This window comes from Artemia sp. Qi Xiang Cuo, chromosome 17 (genome assembly GCF_049724085.1).
Source record: "Artemia sp. Qi Xiang Cuo chromosome 17, ASM4972408v1, whole genome shotgun sequence".
Lineage (NCBI taxonomy): Eukaryota > Metazoa > Arthropoda > Branchiopoda > Anostraca > Artemiidae > Artemia > Artemia sp. Qi Xiang Cuo.
Genome location: NC_142810.1, coordinates 50,875,109 through 50,900,892, shown reverse-complemented (window position 1 = coordinate 50,900,892; position 25,784 = coordinate 50,875,109). Strand labels below are relative to the sequence as shown.

At 34.5% G+C, this 25,784-nt stretch overlaps 1 protein-coding gene across 1 annotated transcript in view; it reads left to right on the top strand.

The window, feature by feature from the left end:
- Positions 1 to 25,784, top strand: part of ct (homeobox protein, cut) — a 251,784-nt gene that overhangs the window by 142,408 nt on the left and 83,592 nt on the right. The window contains exon 6 of the mRNA XM_089102897.1: positions 7,447 to 7,703. Coding sequence (XP_088959023.1) covers positions 7,447 to 7,703 — 257 coding nt within the window. The remainder of the gene's footprint in view (positions 1 to 7,446; positions 7,704 to 25,784) is intronic.

The window sequence follows — 25,784 nt, the reverse complement described above, 5'->3', positions numbered from 1 at the left end:
TTAAATTCTTTTTTTTAAAACATGTCTATTGGGGTCGTTACATGGATGACGTAATTTCACTTTGGAATTATGGGGAAACTGAACTTCGGGGTTTCCTAGATCTTCTTAATACTTATGATAGAAATTTGCAGTTTACCCTAGAAATTTAATTTGAAAATAAACTACCATTTTTAGATGTGCTAATTATCCGTAATGCTAATAATTTTGACTTCACTATCTATTGAAGACCAATACAAAACAATAGATTTCTTCATTTTAATTCAAATCACCCCCCACAAGTGAAAAGAGCAGTTGTAACTTCTCTCATTCACCGTGCCCTGAAAATTTGCTCCGATTCATACATAAAAGCAGAAATAAATTTTATCAGAGATATTCTTTTTGGCAACGGATACCCCAGTCCTTTTGTCAATAATACGATTAACCATAGACTAAAAAGACATTTTCGTAAAATCAACGATATTTCACAATGTGAGACTCCGGAAAAAACCTCTAATATAAGCTATCCTCCGTACATTCTAAGAATCATCACAAAAAACAAAAAAATTTGAAAAAAAAACAATCTTTATTTAGTATTCACCAATAATCTAAAAATAACAAATTTCCCAAACCCACGTAAAGATAAAACCCTAGCTACTCGCCAGAGAGGGGTCTATCAAATACCATGCGATTGTGGCAATTACTACGTTGGCAGAACTAATCAGAATCTAGAAAAACGTATACACCAGCATAAAGAAGACATAGACACAGCGTTAATTGCTAATAATTCTAATAACCCCTTTGATTCTGCTTTAGCTAGCCATATATTTGATAATCCCAGCCACAAAATACTTTTTGAAAAATCTTCTCTCATTAGTAGTGATTTGGGGATAAAACAGGTGGTCTGGGAATCAATCGAAATTAGGCTCAAAATAAATAAAAATATTTCCTTAAATAGAGACTTAGGAGAATACTCACTGAATTCTTTATACTCAAATTTAATTAAAAATGATCTAACAAAATATTTTATTAAACCAATTGACAATAATATTGAACCCGTTACAAAAAGGCCTTTAAGACTAGCTGCTAAAAAAGCAAGATTAGCTCTGAAAACTTGCAGTTAATAATTTCACTTTATTTCGTTTGAATGAACTCGTCCTCTCTCGTTATTTTATTTATCAGTCCTGGTTGAACTTCGTTGAAGTAAGGATACTAGGGCTATTTTTAAAGGTTTTTTAAAAGCGGTTTTTTAAACTTCGTATTTTAATGTAAGTTTGTTTTTATATATATATTTTTTTATTTAATGTTGTGCTGAAGACGGCCCTTGGACATAGGGCCGAAATATTCACTAGTATAAATTGCACTGTCTTGAAGAAAAAATTTCCCTATTGTTTTTAAGTTGTATTTGTTTGATATGGAAAGGCAGTGTGGTCTTCGTCAATATTTATATATATAATATTTTTGTCATATCAGTTATGATATTGTTGGTCTGGTATGAATTGTTAATACGGTTCGATTATGATATTGATTTTGATTTTGTATGATATGTTCGTTATTGTTGTGTTAGTTTTTCTATTACTCCGCAGTGTCATTATCTATGTTTATTTGTGGATTACAAATAAATTAATAGCAATTCTATTTACATATTGTTGTTGATACTGTTATTAACAGCAACAAAATGGTGCTGAGACGTTAAATATTTTTGGATCGATTCCATTTCAGAGGCAACGCTGTTGCGTTGCCTATATTAACGGCCATCAGGGTCCACTGTTTTTTTATTTAGTATTTTTTTTTTTTTTTTGAGGCAATTCATATGTAAGGGGTCGTCGTATAAACTTTAAAGGGGGATCATTCAATTGAAAATCGAGAGTTCTAGTGCCCTTTTTAATAGTCGAAAGTGATTGGAGGGCAACTAGCCCCCCCCCCACACCCACCATTCCCCAAACACATCCAATCAAAATTTTGAGATAGCCATTTTGTTCAGCGTAGTTGATTTCCAGATAGAAAATATATTTTTGAGGATGAAACTCCCCCAAAACCCTCAGGGCAAGGGTTCTAAGTTATGCCCTGGGGGCATATAAGGTTTTTATAGAAGGCGTTGTCGTAGAAACTTCAAAACAGGTTCATTCAATTGGAAATTCAAAGGGCTAGTGCCCTTTTTAATAGTCGAAAGTGATTGGAGGGCAACTAGCTCCCCCCCACGCCCATTATTCCCCCAAACACAGCCAATCAAAATTTGAGATATGAGTTTTAAGTTATGCCCCGGGGGCCTATAAGATTTTTATAGAAGGCGTTGTCGTAGAAACTTCAAAACAGGTTCATTCAATTGGAAATTCAAAGGGCTAGTGCCCTTTTTAATAGTCGAAAGTGATTGGAGGGCCACTCGCCCCCCCCCCACCCCCAACCTTCCCCAAACACATCCAATTAAAATTTTGAGATAGCCATTTTGTTCAGCGTAGTTGATTTCCCGATAGAAAATATGTTTTTGAGGAGGAGAATCCCCCACAACTCTCAGGGCAAGGGTTTTAAGGTATGGCATGGGGGCATATAAGGTCTTTATAGATGGCTTTGTCGTAGAAACTTCAAAAAAGGCTCATTCGATTAGAAATTCAAAGGGCTAGTGCCATGTTTAATAGTCGAAAGTGATGTTATTTGGGCCATTTTGTTCAGGGTAGTTGATTTCCAGATAGAAAATATATTTTTGAGGATGAAACTCCCCCACAACCCTCAGGGCAAGAGTTTTAAGTTATGCCCCGGGGGCCTATAAGGTTTTTATAGAAGGTGTTGTCGTAGAAACTTCAAAAAAGGCTCATTAAATTGGAAATTCAAAGGTCTAGTGCCCTTTTCAATAGTCGAAAGTGATTGGAGGGCAACTAGCCCCCCCACGCCCCTCATTCTCCCAAACACATCCAAACAAAAGTTGATATAGCCTTTTGCTCAGCGGAGTTGATTTGCAGTGGGAAAATATGATTTTGAGAAGGACAATACACCACTGCTTTTAGGGCCGGGGTGGTAAGGTAGTCCCTGAGGCTATATAGGGTTTTTATAGAAGGTGGTGTCGTAGAAACTTCAAAACAGGCTCATTCGATTGGAAATTCAAAGGGCTAGTGCCCTTTTTAATAGTCGAAAGCGATTTGAGGGCAACTAACCTCCCTCTCACGCCCACCTTTTTCCCAAGAATCCTTCCCATTATTTCTTATGGAAGGGATGCTCGTATGAACTTTAGAGAGGGCTCATTTGGCTGAAAATTGAAAGTTCTTGTTCACTTTTTAAGAGTCAAAAGAGATTGGAGGGTAACTAGCCCCCCCCCCCCCTCCAAGCCCGAAATGCATCCGCTAAAAATTTTGAGATAGACATTTTGTTAAAATAGGTCAAAGTTCTGATAACCAAAAACTCCGGTGTCGACACTGCCCACCAGGGCCCGGGGGTAGGCGTTTTAAGTTATGCCCTGGGGCATAACTTATTAAGGGGGTTTATAACTTATGGGAATGGGTTTTTTATGGGAAGAACACATAGGAAATCTATTATAATTATCCAATTATAAGGTTAAAATACATACTCTGTGATAGATGCAAAATTGCTTTGGCACACAAAATCCTATTAAGGTCAATTCCAAACAGTCGTGATTCTTTTGTGTCAGCAAGTGAAATGGTCTAAACTCCCTTATTGAATCTATTTTTTCAATCCATTCATTGTTGTCAATCGCTGTCCACAAGTTATGCAAGCTGTCTATAGTTCATATATAAGGTTTTTATCAAAGAGGTAATCGTATATACTTTGAAAAAAAACCTCATTCGATTTAAATTGAAAGTTCTAGATCTGTTTTTTAAAGTCAAGAATAATCGGACAGTAAGTACCCCCCCCCCCCCCATGCCATAAAAACTTGAAACTTTTTGCAATCAAAAACGAAAAAAATTAATTAAAAAAAACTTTCCGAAATTTATTTTTTTAAAATAAATTTAAAGGCATTTTTTAAATTAAGATAAGTATATACAATTACGTTTTAAATTTCAAAAAAAACACGACCAGGTATTACTGATAAAGAATACATGAACTCCAAAACGAGCAGAAATTAAATAACAATCATAGCAAAAAACATACAACAAGTAATAATATAAATGAATAAATAGATCTTAAAGCGAGTAATGCTTAGATTGAATATAAAAATCAAGCTTAAAACGAAAACAAATGTTTTGCTATTAAAGTATAAGTGAAACTTAAAACGAACAGAAATTAATTAAACAATCAATGCGAACAAACATACAATATATATTTATGTAAATGAATAAATAAATCTTAAAACGAGTGAAACTCAAAAAGAATATGTTTGAATCGAATTTCTTAAAAAGAAATCAAGTTTGAATCGAATAGAAATAACTACAAACAAGAGTTTGGGTATCGCCTCACTGCAGAAGCCTAAAACCTACTGCGTCATTGCGCTTTACTGAAAACGAATTATATTACAAATGTTTTCTTTTGTACTTAATATTGAAAATAAATATTAAAATTACAGTAAAATTTTGAACTGATGAGCTTTTAGCAATTAATATCATTATGCATCAAATATTCAGTTTAATTTATTAGTTCTTTTCAAGATTGGTCAAGACAAATTTGGATACTGCCCCCTTCTTTAACTGTAAAAACCTAAAGCCTTCTGCGTCATTGGTGCTTCACTGAAAACCAATTACTCGTATATTACAAATTTATTATTTTCCAGTTCTTACAGCATTGAAAATGAAAATAAAAATTACAGTGAAAAAAAATCTTGAACTGATGGATCTTTCAACAATTAATATCATCATATATCTAATATTCAATTTGATTTTGTTTATACTTTTCAAAACTGTTCAAGACTCATATAGTTTTGCCATTTTTTTAACTCTGCCATTTTTTCTAACTAATCGTGTTAGTTTGTTATGAAAACATTCTATGGCTTCTAGGCATTTCTATTTGAGCGGAAAACTGCACCTCAAACTTTGTTGAACATGCATTTTCTTGCATGGAACACCAAAATATAATAAAATGTCAAGTTTTGGAGTGTTCCACCACTCGCAAGCAAGTGCCATTGGTATTTTTGAATCCGCATGGTCAATTTAGGGGTGGAGGGTAGGCTAATTCTCGTAGCAGCCCCATTCCGTCGTGGTAAGATTCAGATTTTCAACACCTGGCGTCCAGACTATCATATAATCTACCAAGCATACAACTACCCCAAATCAGTATCAATAAATAAATGAAACCCAAAACGAACAAAAATTAAAGTAAATATTAGAGTCAAACTCAAAACGAGCATAAATTAATGTAAGTAGGGTTCAAAACCCCTATTCTTTCTAAAAGCCAGAATATAACTTTTACTTTACTGAAAAAAAATTCAAATGAGTTTACTGAAAAAAAAATGTGTATTGTCTACATAATATAACTCTACTGACATTTATTACCTAAAGTTTGAGTTAATTTTTGATTTATTAAAGTTATAAAAGTGAAAAAATTTCAAAGATTTTTTTTCAGTAAAGTGCCAATGACGCAGTAGGTTTTAGGCTTCTGCAGTGAGGCGATACCCAAACTCTTGTTTGTAGTTATTTTTTTTCGATTCAAACTTGATTTGCATATTCTTTTAAGTTTCACTCGTTTTAAGATTTATTTATTCATTTACATTAATATATATTGTATGTTTGTTCGCATTGATTGTTTATTTAATTTCTGTTCGTTTTAAGTTTCATTTATACTTTAATAGCAAAACATTTCTTTTCGTTTTAAGCTTGATTTTCATATTCAATCTAAGCATTACTCGCTTTAAGATCTATTTATTCATTTATATTATTACTTGTTGTATGTTTTTTCCTATGATTGTTTATTTAATTTCTGTTCGTTTCGGGTTTCATTTATTCTTTAACAGTAATTTCTAGTCGTTTTGATTTTGAATTTTTTACAGGTATTCGTATCTCCTGAGCTTAACTTTAAAATGGCCTTTACTTTTCTTTGAAAAACTTATTTTTCGGAAAGTTTTTTTTAATTAATCTCTTAAAAGGATGAAATTATATTGAAAATTATAAGTTGTTCAAATGCTACAAACCCACATTTTCATAAGTATGTTCTTTTCGTATTTTATGGGGACGGGGCGGTAAAAGCTGGGTAACTTTCAATTATTACTGACAAGGAAACGCTACAACAGAAAAAAAAAAGAAAATCAAAGAATCACCACCCTTATATACCAAAACAGATACAGTCCTGGGGCAAAAATAGTAACAATTTTAAGAAAATTAATGCCAAGAAGACCAAGTCGTTAGGACTAGAAATAAGTGAAGGGGAAGGGGTGATGTTGACTAGCGAGAAGATAGACCAAGTCGAAAGCTTCACTTACCAGGGCAATATTATTAGTAAAGATGGTGGATGGAGTGAATATATTAAAAGTAGAATTGCCAAGGTCCAGGGTGTATTTTCACAGCTGAAAAAAGTTTGGAAGAATAGGAAGACAAGTCTGCTAACCAATATTAGAATATTGGAAGCTACAGTGACAGTGACGACAATGGTCAAGTATGGTTCTGAAGCGTGGGTGCTCCAAAAACGGAGGCGGATTTGCTAGATGTTTTCCAGAGAAATTGCCCATGGAGTGTTTTGGATGCCCGACTGACTGACTGCAGGGCTGTAACCATGTTTTTTTCTTTTTGGGGGGGGGGAGGTTTTTTTTAAAAGTGCTTTTCGGGGAGGGGTCAAGTCAAAACTTTAAAAAACGCACAAAAATCAGTTTATATTCATTTTTGTTACGTTTTTGAGAGTCAGACAAACATTTCGGGAAGGGGGGAAAGGGTTCAAACCCCCTACCCCTCCCCCTAGACACGGCCTTGACTGGCTGTATCTCAAACGGTAAGCTCTACGAAAAATGTGGTACAATCCCTCTTTCTAGGGCTATAATGAGAGAAAGGATTAGATGGCTAGGACACATTTTGCGGATGAATGCTGGCAGATTACCAAAGATTGTCCTTGAGGGCCAACCGTCTAGGGTCAAATGCAAAACAGGTCGTCTCCGAATGGGGTGGGAGGATGTCGCAAGGAAAGATTTTCGGGAAATGGAAACTTCTTGGGAGGTTGTAAAGAAAGAGGCTTTGAATAGATGGGGATGTAGGAGGAGCGTGTGGAGTACTGTTGGCCTCAGGCAGCTTGGTGCTGCAGTGAGTTAGTAGTGGTATTAGTAGTGTAGCTGGTTCTGAAACACTCTTTTATTATAATTCAAGCGCAACTCCTCATTTCAACCTATTTAAAAAAAATACTAAATAATTTTTACTAAATAAAAAAATGCACTAAACAATTAAATAGCCGTAAATAACAAAAATAAATAAAATAATAATAAAGATAATAAAATAATTAGAGATAAATAATACTAAGAATTTCTAAATAATATGCATAGTATAAATACTAAATAATTTGTACACTATAATTTTTATAGTATTAGTAATTTTTAGTTCTTATACCCAGGTATGCCCACCAACCTCTAGACACTCTTGCAATTTCACGGGCAGTGAGGGAACTACTTTCTCAACATAACATTGGTCAGCGATTATTTGCGAAATGGGTTCTCGGCCTTTCACAGGGTACTGTCTCTGAACTTTTGAGTAAACCAAAGCCTTGGGATAAACTAACTGAAAAAGGAAGAGATTCATATCGAAAGATGCATGCCTGGGCCTGTGACGGTGGGGCAGTACGCCTGCTAAAGGCCTTACTTCCCAGAAAAGGTAAGTCACATTTCTTAAGCTTAACCTCAAACGTTTTCTTAGCTAGTCTGCTTCAATGAATTTGCTAATGAAGTACAATAGTGTTAATAAAGGGGGGGGGGCTTGTGAACCCCTAGGTTTTTTGGCTACCCTTTCCTATATTTTGAATAATACTTTTTTGTATTTTCATTAGAAAATGCCTGTTAGTATTTGCATCGAAAAAAAAAATAACAACAACTAAATAGACCTCCTAGATTTTGACCCCCCCCCCCTAATTTTCGTGAATTGATGCCGCTGGTGAAGTGCACTTTAGAATGTTATTTCTGGTATTTGTGTTTGGCACTAGGCACATATGCACTAATTTTGTTTTTGGAGGAGGGAGGAAATTTTGAAAGAAAGTAGATTATATGAAAAAATATAGGAGACTTTGGAGAAAAAATATGAAAATCTTGGATTTTAGAGAAGGTACAATAAAATGAAAATTTTCTTTATATTAAAGCCAACGAACTTGTTTTTCCTGTAAGCAATGTTTAAGTCACCCTCCTATATATCCAAGTGGTAATTGAGCCATGCTAACATTGATAAGATTATCACAAATTATAGAGAAGAGAGATAGGGGAAGGGAATTACTTTTGTTAAATTGAATATCCACCCCCGCCCCCCTTCTCAGAGCAATTTTAACAGTCTTTAATTTAAGTTGAGACCCAGCTTGAAGTTACTTATTTATTTTCTCCTGTCTTTCGTTTCTTTTTTGGATTCTTTCCCGTATCAAATATGCAGTTTATTACCATTTGTTTTTTTGTCATTTGCCATTTTGCCATTTGCCCAGTTTTACAAAAGTAACTTGAGAACAAAAAAAAATCTAAATTTTTTGCTCCCTGATTTGTTTCTAAGAATTCGTATAAACAAGAGAAATCCACTGCCACTTAAGGTTCACTGTTACGTTCAGAAGTCCTCAACCATTTTAAGATCGACTTGCCTTTGAATCTTTTCAATTGCTTACATCTCCCCTCCCTATTTTTTGCTGATGCGGAACTGTAAAAAAAATTGCCGACAATGTGTTTTTTTTTTTTTTTAATAAGATGTTGTTTCGGCCAGGCCTGGCAGAGATGTTTTCCAGCCAATCAGATCACTTAAAATTTTTATGCTTCCTTATAATTATCATTTTGAGCTTTTTTATATGAGTCCTAGCAATGTCCATCTCTTAACAGCTATACTCTATACTTATTTTTAATCGCGAGAATCAATCCTGAAGAAACAACAATAAGCCACTTTTTGCTTCTTCTTTTTCCAGTATTGGAGCATGGCTATGAAGTTTTTTTTTCTTTCTTTATAAAGTCTGGGCTCCGTGGCAGGCACGTACGCAGGAATTTGTTTCGGGGGGGGGCAAATTGTTTCGAGGGGGCCAAATCCTTTCAAACCCATTATTCTGTGAGAAAAACCAGAAAATTATGGGAAAATGAAAAAAATCGTGAGATTTCGGGGGGGGGGCGGGCCCGGAGCCCCCCCCCCTGTGCGTACGTCCCTGCTCCGTGGATTATCCAGTCACCAAACCTTGTTTATTATTTTGCTTAAGATTTACCTGCCTCGGCTTCAAATACCCTGCTGTTTTTTGCTAATTTTTCTCCCAAACCAATGAGAATGACATATTTTTAATATTTACTGAAATCGTATTAAATGATTGTATCTATTGATTCTGTGGTCTTTTCACCTGGGTGGTTCAATATCATCTTGTTAAATCCTATAACATTTTGAAATTGATATATTTTGGAATTTAATCGGCCCAGCTAATCACGCCTTTTTCACAATTGAAATTTGATCGAAATGTGGCTTTTAATCAATTATATCTATTTCGTCGAATAAATACTTTTTTGGCCATACATCTCGATTTCCATGTTTATCATGCTAGCTGATTACTGGCTACTGTTGCGAACCGATGATTGGTGAGATAGTAATATTGGTTCCGAATACTTATTTGAATTCGAGTTGAGTGAGCGTCAGATAAAGTCACCCTCGTCCTCCCACCGATCAATCGCGTGGAGAAATAAATCTAGACTTTAAAGTGACAAAAACGTATGCATTAGCTATCAAGTACCAACGAAAGTGAAAATCAAGTACCAAGGACAGTGAAAATGGAATCTGATTATTTGAATTGGTTAATTACTATATATAAATATAATATTATTTATATTATTATTTTATTATTTATATTATTTATATTACATTATTATAAATAATAATATTACATGTTTATATTATTTATATACAGTTTTTAAAACTTATACAATCGATTGCATCTTAAAAAATTAGGATACAAATCAGATTTGAAGTTTTAACGAAAAATATCTCCATATGCAATTATGTAGTATTTGATAGTACCGGGAAACAAATTTTAAAGTGAAGATAAACATGGGTTTAAAATCAGCAAAAATATAAGCTAAAAACATATGGCATAGAACAGCTTAACTAAATACCTCTGAAGGTATTGGTGCATTTGGGAATCAATAGATTAAAGGAAAAATGTTGTTAAACTTAACTAGTTAGTTTTTTTATTCGTTTTCATGATTCAACCTGGCAACACTGAAGAAAATATGGTGCTGACCTAAAAACTTCAAGTTTTTAAAAGAACCGAATGGTAAATCTTAGAAAATCCTAATTTTCAGGTATGGATAGACTTAAGAAGGGTCCAGGGGCGACAAACATTTCAATTTTAATGTCCTTGTTGCTTTAAGCTTTAATGCGGATTTGTCTTTCCGCAAAAATGCTGGTAAAAAATCGTCAGCACTCTGTAAAATCGCCGCGATTTCCGAAACTCACAGTATATGGAAACTAAGAGATAGGGAGAGTTAAATAAACAGTTTCCACAGGTAAAAGGGAACCTTTACCAGTGACAGGGCAAGAAAAAAAAACACAGGGAGCACGTCAATATGCATTTTGTCTGTATTCTCTTATGTAAGTCTTTGCGTCTACGGGTTCGATTCCTAAATTAGTGTTGATTACACTTTATCATTGCCTGAGGGCTTAAAAACAATCGTTGCTGAAGCTTGCCTAAAATTGAAGATTCTAAAATTCAAACACTTTTTTTTTACCCTATGCCCTATGATAAGAAAATCGCTTGCTAGATATTAGGGTGGAAAATCTGGCGACCAAAGACTTAGTCACGACAGTATGCGACAGTATGGCATACGACAGTATGCCTCACTCGTCATTTACCTCAATTCGAATGAGATTATCAAGGTAATTGTCAAGAGTCAACTCTACCAGACAATTACTGTCTTACCTCAACTGAAACGAATTAAAGCGAACATGAATATTCGTCGAGTGTGATTCGATATATCGGTGTTTGGAGCACATCAGCCATAGTATTCCAAGCTACATTGCTGGAGTTATTTGGCAGGAGGAGGGCGGGAGAATTTCTTCAAATTCACTAACAAATGGAATTTTGAACAAACATAACTAACTCCCTCTCCTTTGCTTAACTGCCTAATCATTTTTGAGGGGTAGACGATTTTCAGAAATCACGCCATGTGGCGTGCGCCAACCGTTGCCGAGCCTTGGCAAGTGTTGCAGGGACTGCGCCGCGCGGTGGAACTGCACCACGTGTTGTGGAACTTTGCAGCACACGTGGCGCCCCGAGGTGTACATCAGGTGGTGGAAAGTGGGTTACCCATCAATTATTCCATGATATAGCTGACAAAATTATTGATTAAGTAAGAACCCATTAAGTTTGCTTCGGGGAAACAAACGCGTGTGCACCTCCTTGGGCGAGGTGCCCAATTCGTAAGGGCTATTTAAGTCAATTATTCATTGATTTATTGCTAATCAATAACCAATTTTATTACCAACAAAATGAAGTACTTCGAGACATAAAAATGCTCATAGTTTGGCTAATAGATGTTGCATTTCCAAGTTTTAAGCTTTTCAGCAAAATTGATGATCCGACGATCAAATAATTTTTTCTTGTCATCAAGCATACCAAAAGCGGTTTGGAAGAAACTATTAAATTTTAACATACCTATAAATTTGAAAAAAAAAATGCTCGTAAAATCTTTTTTAGAGTTTTTGGCTTCGTTTAACTTGCTCTCAGTTAATCTAGCTTTGCTCTAATTACACATCACTACATTCTATTTAAAACAGACTCATTGGAGGGGGTAACTATTAATAACATCGTCTCTATCTGTTGTGTTATCAAAAATTACTTATTAGTTTCACATTTTAGAGAAGTGGGCTCAGCTTCGCTCCTCCCCCCAAATTAAATGGAGTATGCTGTCACTTGAAAACTTGGTCCCTTGACTTTATGTAGTATTGACTGGCAATAACGTAGCAAGGATTGCTCTTTGGGGTGGGGTCTATCAATAAAAATGTATATTACATATTTGGATGGGACGGTGGTCACTTAGAATATGGCCAGCGAGCTTTCTGTTTGAAATTTTGATACTCTTGAAAAAGACATTTTCGAAAAGAAAATATTGTATATATGTATGGTATTTCATTAAATGTCGTTAATTAAATCATTATGGTCTGTAGCGTAAGGGAGGGGTAAGTTTCCCGTGTAGACAATGGTCTCTTTAGGAGGGATAAGGAGTGGAATATCTCTTTAGGATATTCGAGGAGTGGAACAATATCTTTAGGAGATTAGGATATTTACGATTTTTGGAATATCTCTTTAGGAGGGGTAAGGAGTGAAATATCTCTTTAGGATATTCCAGGAGTGGAATGATATTTTTAGGATATTAGGATATTTAGGATTTTTGGAATATCTCTTTAGGAGGGGTAAGGAGTGGAATGTCTCTTTAGGATATTCCAGGAGTTGAATAATATCCTTAGGATATTTAGGATTTTTGGAATATCTTTTTAGGAATATCTCTTTAGGAGGGGTAAGGAGTGGAATGTCTCTTTAGGATATTCCAGGAGTGGAATAATATCCTTGGGATATTTATGATTTTTGGAATATCTCTTTAGGAGGGGTAAGGAGTGGAATGTCTCTTTAGGATATTCCAGGAGTGGAATAATATCCTTAGGATATTTATGATTTTTGGAATATCTCTTTAGGAGGGGTAAGGAGTGGAAAGTTTGTTGGTGAATATAACAAAACTTTCAGAAGAAAAAGCACCAATATTAGCCCTTGCTGTAAAATAAATACCCCCTCCCCAATGAAAAGTTTAAACAGGCTCACGTAATACAGATGCCGTTTAGTATAAACAATTCTAGAACATCATGTGCACCTTTCTAAAGAGAAAGTTTTTCAAGCTAAGAAAAACAAGAGTTTGAAGGAACTTTATATAACCTGTTTTAAGGCCCAGTACCCATTTGCAAGTTTTATAGCTTTGTAAAATTATCAAATATTTTACCCAGAATATTACCTAGCTGTATACTCTAACCAAAGTATAAACACCTACGGAACAAGAACTGACAAAACCTATCCTCTCCACACAAAAAAAGTGACCCTTTGTCCGCGTCTCCGGAGACGAGTCCATACCTATGCGAACCTGGCGACTAAATCACAAGTTCCATAGGTAATTATAGTTGTTCCGTAAACGCTGTATTAAATTTAGTTTATTGGCTCGGAGCGATTAAGTAGTACAACATTTACCCTCTAGAGGCGCTGAGGTACGCGGGGTCACTTTTGGAGAGTTTTGTCAGTACTTGGTCAGTATGTGTTTATACTTTGGCTCTAACACACGAAGGTGTGAACGGTCCTGCTTGCATGTAAGCACGACCACATGACGACAGTTGGCCGAGTTTAATGAAACATTATTTTTCATTGTGTCTGCGCTGTAAAAAAAATGTTTTAAAAACTGAACTGACTTGTTTCAGATGCAAAAAATAGAAATTGATCAAGCAGTTTGCTATAGGCGGAATTTATACAAAAAAAATAACAATTTTGTTTCGAAAAAAAGCTTCAAAAAAAATATTTGTAATTTGTTCTGGAAGCGATTTTTTTTCAAAAAAAAAAAATAAAAAAAAACGGGCTCATCAGACTAGGGTTTGATTCCACTTTCGGCGCTATTTTTCATAGTTTAGAAAGAGGAAACAAATATGCTCAACGCTTTGCAGTTTTAAATATTATGTTCACAGGCGTAAAGTAAGAATTTACTCTGGAGGGGAGACACATAATCTTGGTTGGGGGAAGGTGTAGATTGAAAAATAGAAATGTACGAAGCTACAGGAGAAATCGTAAGAATGTCAAGATATGAGTGTAGGTAGTGGAGGGGGGGGGGCTATTTCCCTCTGTGGTTGGCCTCAAATATCCCCATAAGTTTTGTGAATTTATTTTCAAAAAGATAAGAATCGATGCTGAGGGATTTTTAAAAGTGCTTTTCGAAGTTTTTCAAGGGGTATCTTTGGGAGTAATTTATAGCTACCTTAGGGTAGACAATATTCTAAATATGATGAAACATTTTCAAATAGAAAACAAGCATTCATATTTATCAATCATATTCTTACCGATATTAAGAGTTGCTCAATTTTACAATATAGATTTCTTTCAACTATCAATATTTTTTATGACTTTTTCATATTTGCAAATGATCCAATAAAAATTCCAAGTAACCGATAAAAATTGGAAAAAAACCTAATTTTCAAATAATAAACGGCGGAACTTTTAAGTATAATTTGCGAAAAAAATTTACGATGGCGATCTGGAATCATGTCCCAATTTTCATTAGCCTTAATAATTATGCTATAACAATGTCAATAAGAATTTATATTAGAACTCTAAGGGAAGGCGGCCTTTGTGTGAAACTGTGATTAAATTTTATTGAGTCGGCTTCTTCTTGATGTAAAGAGTTACTATAGCTTTTTAAGCCAAATAAAAATCCAAATTTTTCTGAATATCTGTTATTGATTATAATCGCTTGTACGTGGTCAGGGTATGATCGTTTTTACTTTTTACCATATTTAAAATGTAAAAGACGTTTTAATATTGTCAGTACTGGGAGGTAAATTTTAGTGGTATTATAAATACACTCTGCGATGTGACTTCGACACTTTAAAAAAATTTACATATTGTGTCCATATCGGTCGAATTCTGCTATTAAAAAAAAATAAAAATAAATAAGAATCGATATATACAAAAAACGATTCACAATGTTTGATGACAGAGGTGGTTTTAGGGTGGGGGCAGAGTGGGCACTTGCCCCGGGTACAGACATTTTAGGGGCACAAAATTTCAAATAAATAATTTAACCGTTATAATCATTTTGTAATTTTTGAAATTTTATTTTTATTAAAATAAAATAGAGGGTGCAGTTAATAAAATAAAATAATTAACAAAATTATTAATCAATCAATCATTTATTACCCACAACTACAAGACAACAAGTAGTACAAGTGGAGTATAAACATCATAATAAAAAAGAAAAACAAAAAAGAACTCAACAAACACTAGCAATTAAATTAAACTAAGAAAAGAACTGTAAAAGACCGTTGTCAGGGCCAATATTGCAAAATGCATCTGCAGAAAGCTTTTTGTGTAGGTCACCGAGTTTTTGAGTTACATCCGTAACATAGAAATTTTTAACTAGATACCGATTTCTAGTCCATGGCGGCAGAGAAAGAAGAAATTTGCAAAATTTTAAATATGTAACTTTAATCTTTTTTAAATCCTTTAGCTTAAGAACAGAATGAACACCTGAAAAAAAAAGTACAGAATGATCAGAAAAAGTCGAGAATAAGTGCCCAATAGCTCTTCTGTTATATTTTCCACGGTTTGCTACAATTTTTGAATAACTGAACTGAATTTTTCTTACTGAATCAGCAACAATCCGTTTATGAAAGAGAGCTAGAGAATTAGAAACAGTAATACCAAGCCACCGAAAGGAAGAGACAGAAAGTACAGAAAATTCATTACATACCAGAGGAGTAAACGAAGACAGATTATAAGATAAGAATTCACACTTGTCAAGATTCAGGGATAGACCAATATTTAGGACAGACTGAGAAACTAAGGAAACCATCGCAGAAAGAGCAGACTTACTACGACTAATCAACAGAATGTCATCAACATAGGCAATGTAAGAAATATCAGTAGAACCAGAAAAATAAGTGCCTGAGATCTTTTCCAGAACAGTAGAAATGCAAATTTTGAAAAGGGTTGGTAATAAAACACCTCCCTGCCTAACACCACGAAGCACTTTAATAGTTGTTTCTGGAGAAGATTTCAGGCGGAGGTAAGAATTAGAACCGAAAAGAGCAGAGAACAACCGAAAAATTAACAACTGAAAAAGCCAAAGAAAAGAAAAGCTGGTTATGAACAACAGAATCAAAAGCCTTTGAAAGATCAAGTGTACAGAGATATACGCCTTTACCCTTAGAAGAATTAGAAATTAGAATAGAAGAAAGGACACGATGAGCATGTTGACACCCCACACCAGGTCTGAAACAAAGTTGATTTTCGCCAAAGAAAGAAATATTTTGAGTTAGATTAGGTAAAAGAATATACTCGAAGGCCTTGCTAATATTGCAAGAAACAGATACTGGACGGTAAGAAGAACAATCTGTTGGCGGTTTACCTCTCTTTAAAATTGAATAAGTTAGTAATGAGTTAGTAAAATAAGTCAAAAAGTGAAAATAATTAAATAATTATAATAATTGAGCTAATTAATAGTAATTAAATAATTTAAATAATAAATGTCAAAAATTATTAAAAAGCTAATTGTTAGTTAATTAACAAACTGAAAATAATTTGTTAATAAATGCAAATTTTGTTAAAATTTCGCCTGAAATTTCTGTGAGAGACAGGAAGGGGGGCGTTAATTAAGATTTTACCTTGGGCGTAAGAGAGGCCAGAACCGCCACTGGAGGACGAAGAGTATTGTTTTCGAGGAGGGGCTAAAGACTACTAAAAAGGCTTGGGTCGTTTTTTTAATCTTAAAGTGGCAAGGACATTGAAAATTAGGTACTTATATGTTATAGCGCCTATGTTAAGTTCTTCAACCATTGGCGCACTGTAGAACCAGTTTCTTCGTTAGTTTCTTTCAGCTTAGCGTAAGAGAAACAAAGACAAGTGAAATAATAGATGAGCAATATATAATTTGGGCTATATTTGCACACTAAAGGGGTGGGGGGTAAAGTAATGTGACAACTCAAAGGTAGAAAACAATTTTTACGTAATAATCCGCAAAGCAGTCGCAGCTATCATGCCTTAAAGGTATACACATTACATTGAACCCCCACTCCTCCTAATGTGAAAATATATAGCCCAAATTTGTTTCTACATATTTTGTGATATTTCATTAGGATTAGTAAGAGAAACAAGTTCTACTTAGATGAAAAATTTAACATAGGCGCTATAAAATATAAGTACCGAAAATTAAATGTGATTGTTTCGATTTGTAAAGTGGAAGACTTCACAGCCATATATGGCTTCACAGCCATATATGTCTTCAAAAACTGGGAAAATTGGGAATTCAATATTTAATGAAAATGATTTTCATATACAATTTTTCAGCTATTGGAAGATGGCGGGTGTCAAATTTAAATAAATGAAACGCGGATAAAGAATCAGCAATAAAAAAAAAACTCAAAACACATGGTACAAAACAGCTCGAAATGTAGCTATGCTTCTGGATTTTTTTTTTTTGGAGGGGGGGGGGTTGTCTTTGAGAATCGACAGGTCGCTCACTTTTGAATTTTACGGACGAACAACGTTGACAAATTTTAGCTTTGCTTATTAATTTTCGCGGTTAAATGTGACAACACTGACCTAAAGCGTGATACGGTCCTAAAATGCAGACTTTTAAAACCACCACAAACGAAAAAATCTTGACAGAAAATACTGTTAACAGGTATGAAAAGACCTAATGTGGATCTAGGACCCTGGAGCCTTGAATGGGTCCACGGAAAAAAGATTGTATTATGATAATCTCCGTACTTTAAATTTTGTTATGAAAGGATTTTAGAATGTTTACTTTGGGATAGATGGTGTGAAGCGTATAATGACTCGTGTGCAGGGAGGAAGTAGTTTTAACCCTCCCACAAACTCCCGGTGTTTTTACGATTTCCCCAAATTTCTTATATTTTTTAATTATTCGTCTCTTTTGTTTCTTTCTTGATACCATCACATGTACGCGCCTGAATGTACTTTATTCTATATGGGAGATTTAAGATTTGCAATCCTTTCTATTCTCAGATATTTATTGGCCAATAATTTCTTAAATAATTTCTATCAACAATTAAAATGAAATGAAAATACAGAAAAACGGACTATTTCTTTTTAATAAGACAGCAAAAAACAAAAAAAAATTTGTGTGCACTAATAATAATAAAAGGCTGAATATTTCAGTTTCATACCCAGAAGCACTTACCAACAGAAACCTACCCAACCCCCTTACCATCCCCCCAAAATAAAACTTAACACAAAACAGAAGGAAAAGCAATAAAAAATGAAATAAGAACTGAAATAAAAAATGAAAGAAAAGTCAGGTCTCAATTTCCATAATGTTTCCCCATCCCCCTAATTTGTTGAATTGACGTCACTGTGTTACCTAGGCTTTGAAATCAAAAGATTGCTGATATTTGCTTGTAACTTGAAAAATGAAGATTTTGAGCCTTATTAAGTTGGCTTGTCCATCGTTTGTTTTTAATAAATAATATTTATTTTATTAGTTACGATTATATTGTAATTAAATGATTTGACTTATTTTTTAGAACGGATATCTTTAAATTTAACCCTAGGCACCCAATATGTCCGTCTTGCATTGAACAGGTTCAATCTCGTACCCGTTTGCGTGTAAAATTAAAAAAAAATTTCATTTTTTATTATTATTTCGTTTTAAATGCATTTGTCTCGTTATTAATTAACGAGGTTAACCTTGTAAGGAGACTTTGATTAGCGACAGAAAATTTGCTTTATTATCAATCTCTCGGCGTTCCGTCTCCCCCTTTCTCCCCCTTTTTTTTGTTTTATATTTTTTTTTGCAAAGTAAAATGGATTCTAATTGCCTTCTCAGCTTTATTGAGACATTCTTTGAAACTTTGTTTTAGTTATCCTCGGGAGGGGAGCCATGAATTTATCATTGGGGGGGTTTAGATCAGAAAACTTGCAAATTTTACAAATTTACAACTTTTAGGATGCAGGCACGTATGCGGGATTTTTTTTTCTCAGGGGAAATGATAAAAATAAATTTTATTTGATAATTTGAATAAGAAGTATCCCGAATATCGACGTTTTCAGGATTTTCTTTTGGGGGGGGGGCTCGGGGCCGGATGGCTTCCCCTCTGCGTATGTCCCTGAGTATTGGATATACGATTAAATAAACTCAAATGAAGAAATATTCAAAATTTATTAAGCATTGTTTCCCAATACTTACTTTTGCTTAGCTATGTTTAAATTGAACTAAGATCTAAGACATGATCTGAAGTTGAGAAAGGCATCTTGTAAATGTTGAGTCTCATTTAATCTCCCATGAAATTACCATACCTCTTCCAAAAATGAGGTATTGCTCCATTGGGAAGAATCGAGTTACAAAATATGGAAACTTTAAAATCAAAGATTGAACCAGCGGGAAATTTTCCATGGATCAACATATCCTCAGAAGATTACCCTTGGGACTTTTGATAAGTAAATGTTCAAGATTTAGTAAGCTAGCTTTTCGAGTATAAGATGGAATTCGTTTATATTAAAAGCTGTCAACACTGGAATACATTTAAGGCAATCCAAAAATTTGTTTATGGTAAAAAGTAAAAAGATAGAAAACTACAATGTTGTGCGAAGTAAATTTGTTTTCCACAAATTTCAAGGAAACATTTAACCTCATTTCTAGATAAACTCCCCTTCCGCACAAAACAACGTTTCATTCAAGGCTGCATCCAGGGTTGAGGGCGGGGTTTTGACCTCACCCCCCAAAAAATTCTGTCTGACTCGTAAAAACGTAATAAAAATGCATAGAAGCAAATTTTTGATGCGGTTTTTTAAGTTTTCTTGTAAAACTCTCCGAGAAAAGAATACCCCCTCCCCACCAACAAAAATTCTGGATACAATCCTAAGTTCAGTAATGTATGACCTAAAAATGAAGCGTAAATTATAATATCCTTTGCTCGTCCCACCTGCAAAAACCTTACCTCACTTGTTATTTTGAAGTTTGTTTATATATATATATATATATATATATATATATATATATATATATATATATATATATATATATATATATATATATATATTATGAAATTTCCAGAAATTTCAAGATATCCAGAAATTAACCAAATTTTCTCCTTTGATACATTTTTTATAGTCTGATTATGATTTAGTAGTATTTCTCATCAGTGATTCAAGTTTTCATTAGTGATTCATTTTACTTTTGTTCTGATTGAAATTTGCATCATCCTAAGTTTGTAATTCAGAACCTTGAACGGCTGAAGGGACTTAATACTATTTCTATGCAATAGAAGATTTCTAAGTTCCTTTTTTCAACCATATAAACTATCAATGATTCCATTTTTTTGTCTTATGAGGAGTTGCATAAAACCATATGGATCCCCCTATCTTCCCAATAAAAATATCCTACTTAGAATCAAGTTAGGCAGTCTCTAAATTAATACGTTGTGATTCCATTGCTTTCTTGTGAGAAATTGGCATCCTCTGAAAATTTATAATTTAAAACCTTTCTTCTCTGCAAATTTAAATGAGTTCTAATATTTGTAAAGTTATGCAAAAACTAGCTTTTATCTCAAATATCTGAACTGATTTGTGGTTAAATTTGAGTGTTTTTTTTTAACTCAACTACCAATTCGAATGAAACCACATTGTAATGTATTACCAATATCTCTTCGCTAAACAAACAACAAAAAACATTGCAGACAAGCGTTATAAATTGGAAAATAATCTCTGGTTTTTGTAATCTATCATACCTTATATGAATCATGGAAAAAGAAAATCAAGATATTTCGATCTGCATATATCCTTTTTTGAACAAAATGACCCGGGCATTTCTGCGTGGATTTATTTCGGTGGAGTGGGGTAGCTTTTACAGAAAAAAAACTAAAAAAGATGAATTATGCTGTTTCCTAGTGCCAACATTAAAGATTTTTTTTCTTTTTTTCCGAACTCGGAAAGTTTTCGCCTATTCACATTGGAGAGATGTAGCCTACTCCTTGTACTCCTTATGAGAGTTTGATGTACTCCTTATGAGGAAAGGAGTGTGTGTCATGACTGAATAAAGTATTCAATGAGACTTTGTCAAGGGAAGGTTGGGCAATTTTCTAGAAATATTTACGTAGCAATAAATTAGAAATTTTTAATGTGTTATTAGTTAGTAATATCTTCACTAAAACGAAAACTTACTTGGTTATACATAAAGTTGAAAACAGAGGGGTGTAAATCAGTGCTGGATCCAGGGGGCGAGGGGCGCACCCCTCCTAGCGGAGTCTAAAGTAGTTTAAGTTACTTAATCAACCCAAGTTTCTGTTAATTATACTTGCTCCTAGCGCAATTTTATTGGATAAATCTATTTTGCCCCCCCCCCCTAAATTTTTTTTATCGGATCATCCTGTTTTGCACCCCCTCCCTAAAAAAAATCCTGGATCCACCACTGGTGTAAATGCACATAGATCTTGATTTCAAATTAAGTCATTAATTGTCTTCTTTTTCCCCAGGTGGGTGCCCCTCCCTGGCAGTGGTCCTTGCCTTGTACTAAATACCAATATGAAATTATATTATTTAGCATAGTTATTTGAAAATATATTTAATAAAAATTAATCACAATATTATTTGATAGCTGTCCATTGTTGGAAAATAATTGAATTATTTCTTAAGTTATTCAAAGAAAAAATACATTTGAACACAGAGCTTTAGGGAACCTAATACCTAAAAAGACCTAAAACGACCCAGGGTCTAAAAAGGCCACGCTTGCATAATTTTCGTTAAATAGCTTGTTTTATGCAATCAGATGTGGATTTACTTCATTGGAGCTTAGCCATAATTTCACTTTAATATTTTGCTGTCTGTCTAGGTCTAAAATAAAAGCACCCGAAAAAATTCAGAAGAGGGTGGGACAGATACTACCAGGTGTGGTCCTAACGACGAATAGGGAGCAGTTCTAAACTTCTTCTTTCAGTAATACTTTTTAAATTATAGGGGTTAGTCACGTCAGTTGGGGGAAAGGGGCAGAGGTGCAAATATCCCCATCCCAGATTTAGAAAATACCCTTTTGGGTATTTTCAAGGGAAAATATATTTTTGGTAATTTCAATGAAAAAAGTAAGAAAACAATAAACTATAGGTTTTGAAAATTACACTAGGAACTTAAAATCAATTAAATTTGCTATGTTTTCATTTGATTTGCATATTCGGGTTGACGCTAATCGTATTCTAAGGAAAATAAAATACTCTATGAACCTAAAGAGCAATTAATTAAAAAAAACTCATTTAATTTAAGTTTGATTTGACATTTTTTCCAATACGAAAAGACATAACTCAGAACACGGTGTTTAAAACAGGTAATGATTTCTAATTCTGGAGTCGAATCAAAAGAATTTTATAGCCTCTGTATTTTAACACTTTTTACCTTGAACTTAATCCAATTGTTTTTCTCGAAATCAAATGACTCAGAAATAAGGTCTTAAACATTCCTCACTGTGCATTTAAGAGAGATTTTCATTTCGAATTTTCCAAGTTGCAAAAATCCCTGTTTCCGGCTGTTAAAAAACCGATAAATTTCCTTGAGAATTCGATGCTTTGCTCAGGATGAGTGAAGCGAACTTTTTGCAAAAAGCGTTAAATCACTCTTTTCGAATGAGTAGAAAGATTTGGGAGTGAATCTATAAGATGTACTTGAGTTTGTCACTGTTTTTGTTTTCTGTTAATGGCTAGAAATATAGCCAAACTAAAATTTTAATGTCTTCAGTTACCACGGATAGTGAAAATTAAATTTAAGTGTTTGAATCGGTCAAGTTGAAATTTACACAACCGTACATATCATAGGCAGCGCAATAGCGCTGCCTAAGTAAAGAACGATGTTGGCTTATTGTATTATTTATTATTATTGTTTAGACCAGGGCACTTCATATCGAAAGAGTTGTCGTAGAAACTACGAAAAGGGATCATTCGATTGGAAATTTGAAGGGCTTGTGTTCTTTTTAATAGTCAAAAGCGATTGGAGGAAAACTAACATCCCTCCCTCAGCCACAATTTTCCCAAACACATCCAATAAAAGTTTTGAGATAGTCATTTTGTTCGACGTAGTTGAAAGATCTGGAAACTATGTCTTTGAGGAGGGCACTTCCCTAACAGCCCTCAGGGCAAAGGTTGTAAGTTATGGCCTATGGGCATATAAGGTTTTTTATTGAGAGCGCTGTCGTAGAAACTTCAAAAAGGGCTCATTCGATTGGAAATTGGAAGGGCTAGTGCCCTTTTTAATAGTCAAAAGTGATTTGAGGGCAACTAAACCCCCTCTCACGCCCACCACTTCCCCGAACACATCCAATCAAAATTTTGAGATAGCCATTTTTGTTCAACGTAGTTGAAAGGTCCGGAAATTATGTCTTTGAGGCTGACATTCCCCCCATAGCCCTCAGGGCAAGAATTGTAAGCAATGCCCTGGGGACAAATAAGGTTTTTTTTAGAAAACGTTGTCGTAGAAACTTCAAAAAGGGCTCATTCGAATAGAAATTGGAAGGGCTTGTGCCCTTTTTAATAGTGTGCCCTTTTTAACATTTTTAACCTGTTAAAAATGTGGCCTTTTTAACCTTTGACAAGGACACTCCCCCTACAGTCTTCAGGGCAAGGGTTATAAGTTATGCCCTGGGGGCATATAAGGTTTATATTGAAAGCTTTGTTGCAGAAACTTCAAAAAGGGCTCATTCAATTGGAACTTCAAAGGGCTAGTGCCCTTTTTAATAGTCGAAAGTGATTGGAGGGCAACTAGCCGCCCTCTCGCGCCCCCCTTTTCCACAAACACATCCAATAAAAATTTTATATAGCCATTTTGTTCAACGTAGTTGAAAGTTCTGGACATTAGGTCTTTGAGGATGACACTCCCCCTCCCCACAGCATTCAGGGCAAGGGCTGTAATTTTCGCCCTAGGGGCAAGGCCGTACCCAGGATTTTTTTGGAGGGGTTTTTACTAAAAAAAATTCGCGGGGGGGGGGGTACCCACAAAAAAAACTCAAAAAACGCATAAAAAATTTTTTTATATCCATTTTTGTTACGTTTTTACAAGTCAGACAAGGATTTTGGGGAGAGGTTCAAACCCCCCCCCCCCTCTGGGTACGGCCTTGCCTGGGGGCATATAAGGTTTTTTGATAGAAAATGATGTAGTAAAAACTTCAAAAAGGGCTTACTCGATTGGAAATTGAAAGGGCTAGTGCCCTTATTAATAGTCAAAAGTTATTTGGAGGCACCTAACCCCTCTCTCACGCCCACAACTTCCCTAAACACATCCAATCATAATTTTGAGATAGCCATTTTGTTCAACGTAGTTGAAAGGTCCGGAAATTATGTCTTTGATGATGACACCCCCCCCCCTCCGGCTACCAGGACAAGGATCGCAAGTTATGCCCTAGGGGCATATAGGGGTTTTATGGAAAGCGTTGACGTAGAAACTTCAAAAAGGGCTCATTCGATTGGAAATTCAAAGGGTTAATACCCTTTTTAATAGTCGAAAGTAATTGGAGGGCAACTAACCCCCTCTCACGCCCATCACTTCCCCAAACACATCCAATCAACATTTTAAGATTGCCATTTTGTTCAACGTATTAGTTGAAATATCCGTAAATTATGTCTTTGAGGATGAAACTTCCCCCACAGCCCTCAGGGCAAGGGTTGTAAGTTATGTCCTAGGGGCATATAAGGTTTTTTATAGAAAGCTTTGTCATAGAAACTTCAAAAAGGGCTCATTCGATTGGAATTTGATCATTCTCGCCTTAATTTTTTATTTTTCCTGCTTAAAAGTTAAAATATTGGATTGAAAATTTAATTTTGACAAGTTTGAATGTACTATACAATTTGCGATGAATGGCATTTTTGTTCGTCAAGTTCTCATTAATATTTATTGTATTTATGTAATATATATTTAATAGAAATATATTAATATTTCTAATGCAGAATTTTATACGGATGAAGAAGGGTATTATTGATCATATTGATGAGACCCAGCTATTACCTCGCCCCGGAAAATACCCCTGTAGAAAACCCCATTGTAGAGGATTAAAGCCCTTATTTGCAAATGCTTGGAATTATAAAATTACACGGAAATTACCTAAGACATTGAATTTTTTTCAGACCTTTAAAATAATATTTTGGCTATCTAGGGGGGGATACCTCAAAGGGTACATTTAAGTGCCAAACATTCCAACTCTCATTAAGCATTCAGATCGATAAAGAATTAATTATAAGAAAGAGACGGGGGATGGTGGAGGTAGAAATTGGTTTATAGTCAATAGGGCCGTATCCAGGACTTTGGGTAGGAGCACAAAAGAGTTACTTTTGTCTTATAGCCACCACACTCAAGATCTTGTATCGCAAACATGAGCCAATAACCGGTTTTTATGGTCTTTATACCAGACAATATTAGCTTCAGCTCGGTGGGAAACTACATTGTAGCTATATTTTAATTAATTATTTAGTTGGTTAGGCTATTAGGTTAGGCTATTTTACGTTACGTATTTAGTATAATGCGGTCTGGACGGCCCCTCTTCCATAGTTCCTTGCTGTAGTTTCCATAATTTTGTTACTAAACTGTTATATTGTCATCATATGTTGGTATATTTCATTATGATTAACCTAATTTCAATTCTTGAGTGTGTACTAGCTAACAATGAAGTATCTAATTCATTCCTATCTCTCCCCCAGCCTCTTACTTTGCTTACCTGAAGGCTCACAAAGAGCAGTTTGGGCATCAAAATATATTCTTTTAGGCAAGCCCTCCCCCACCCTACACAATGACTCACCTTCATGATGGATGATACGCAATTAAACATCACCAAACATAATTTCATGTATAAATTGACTTACCTTTTAACGCAAAAAAATAAATCCAACATAATTTGCACTTTACTGAAAAAAATACATATGAATCTGCATTGTCACAGTTTAATATACATTTACTGATATTTATTAATTAAAATGTTAATATTATTTGATTTATTAAAGCTATAAAAGTAA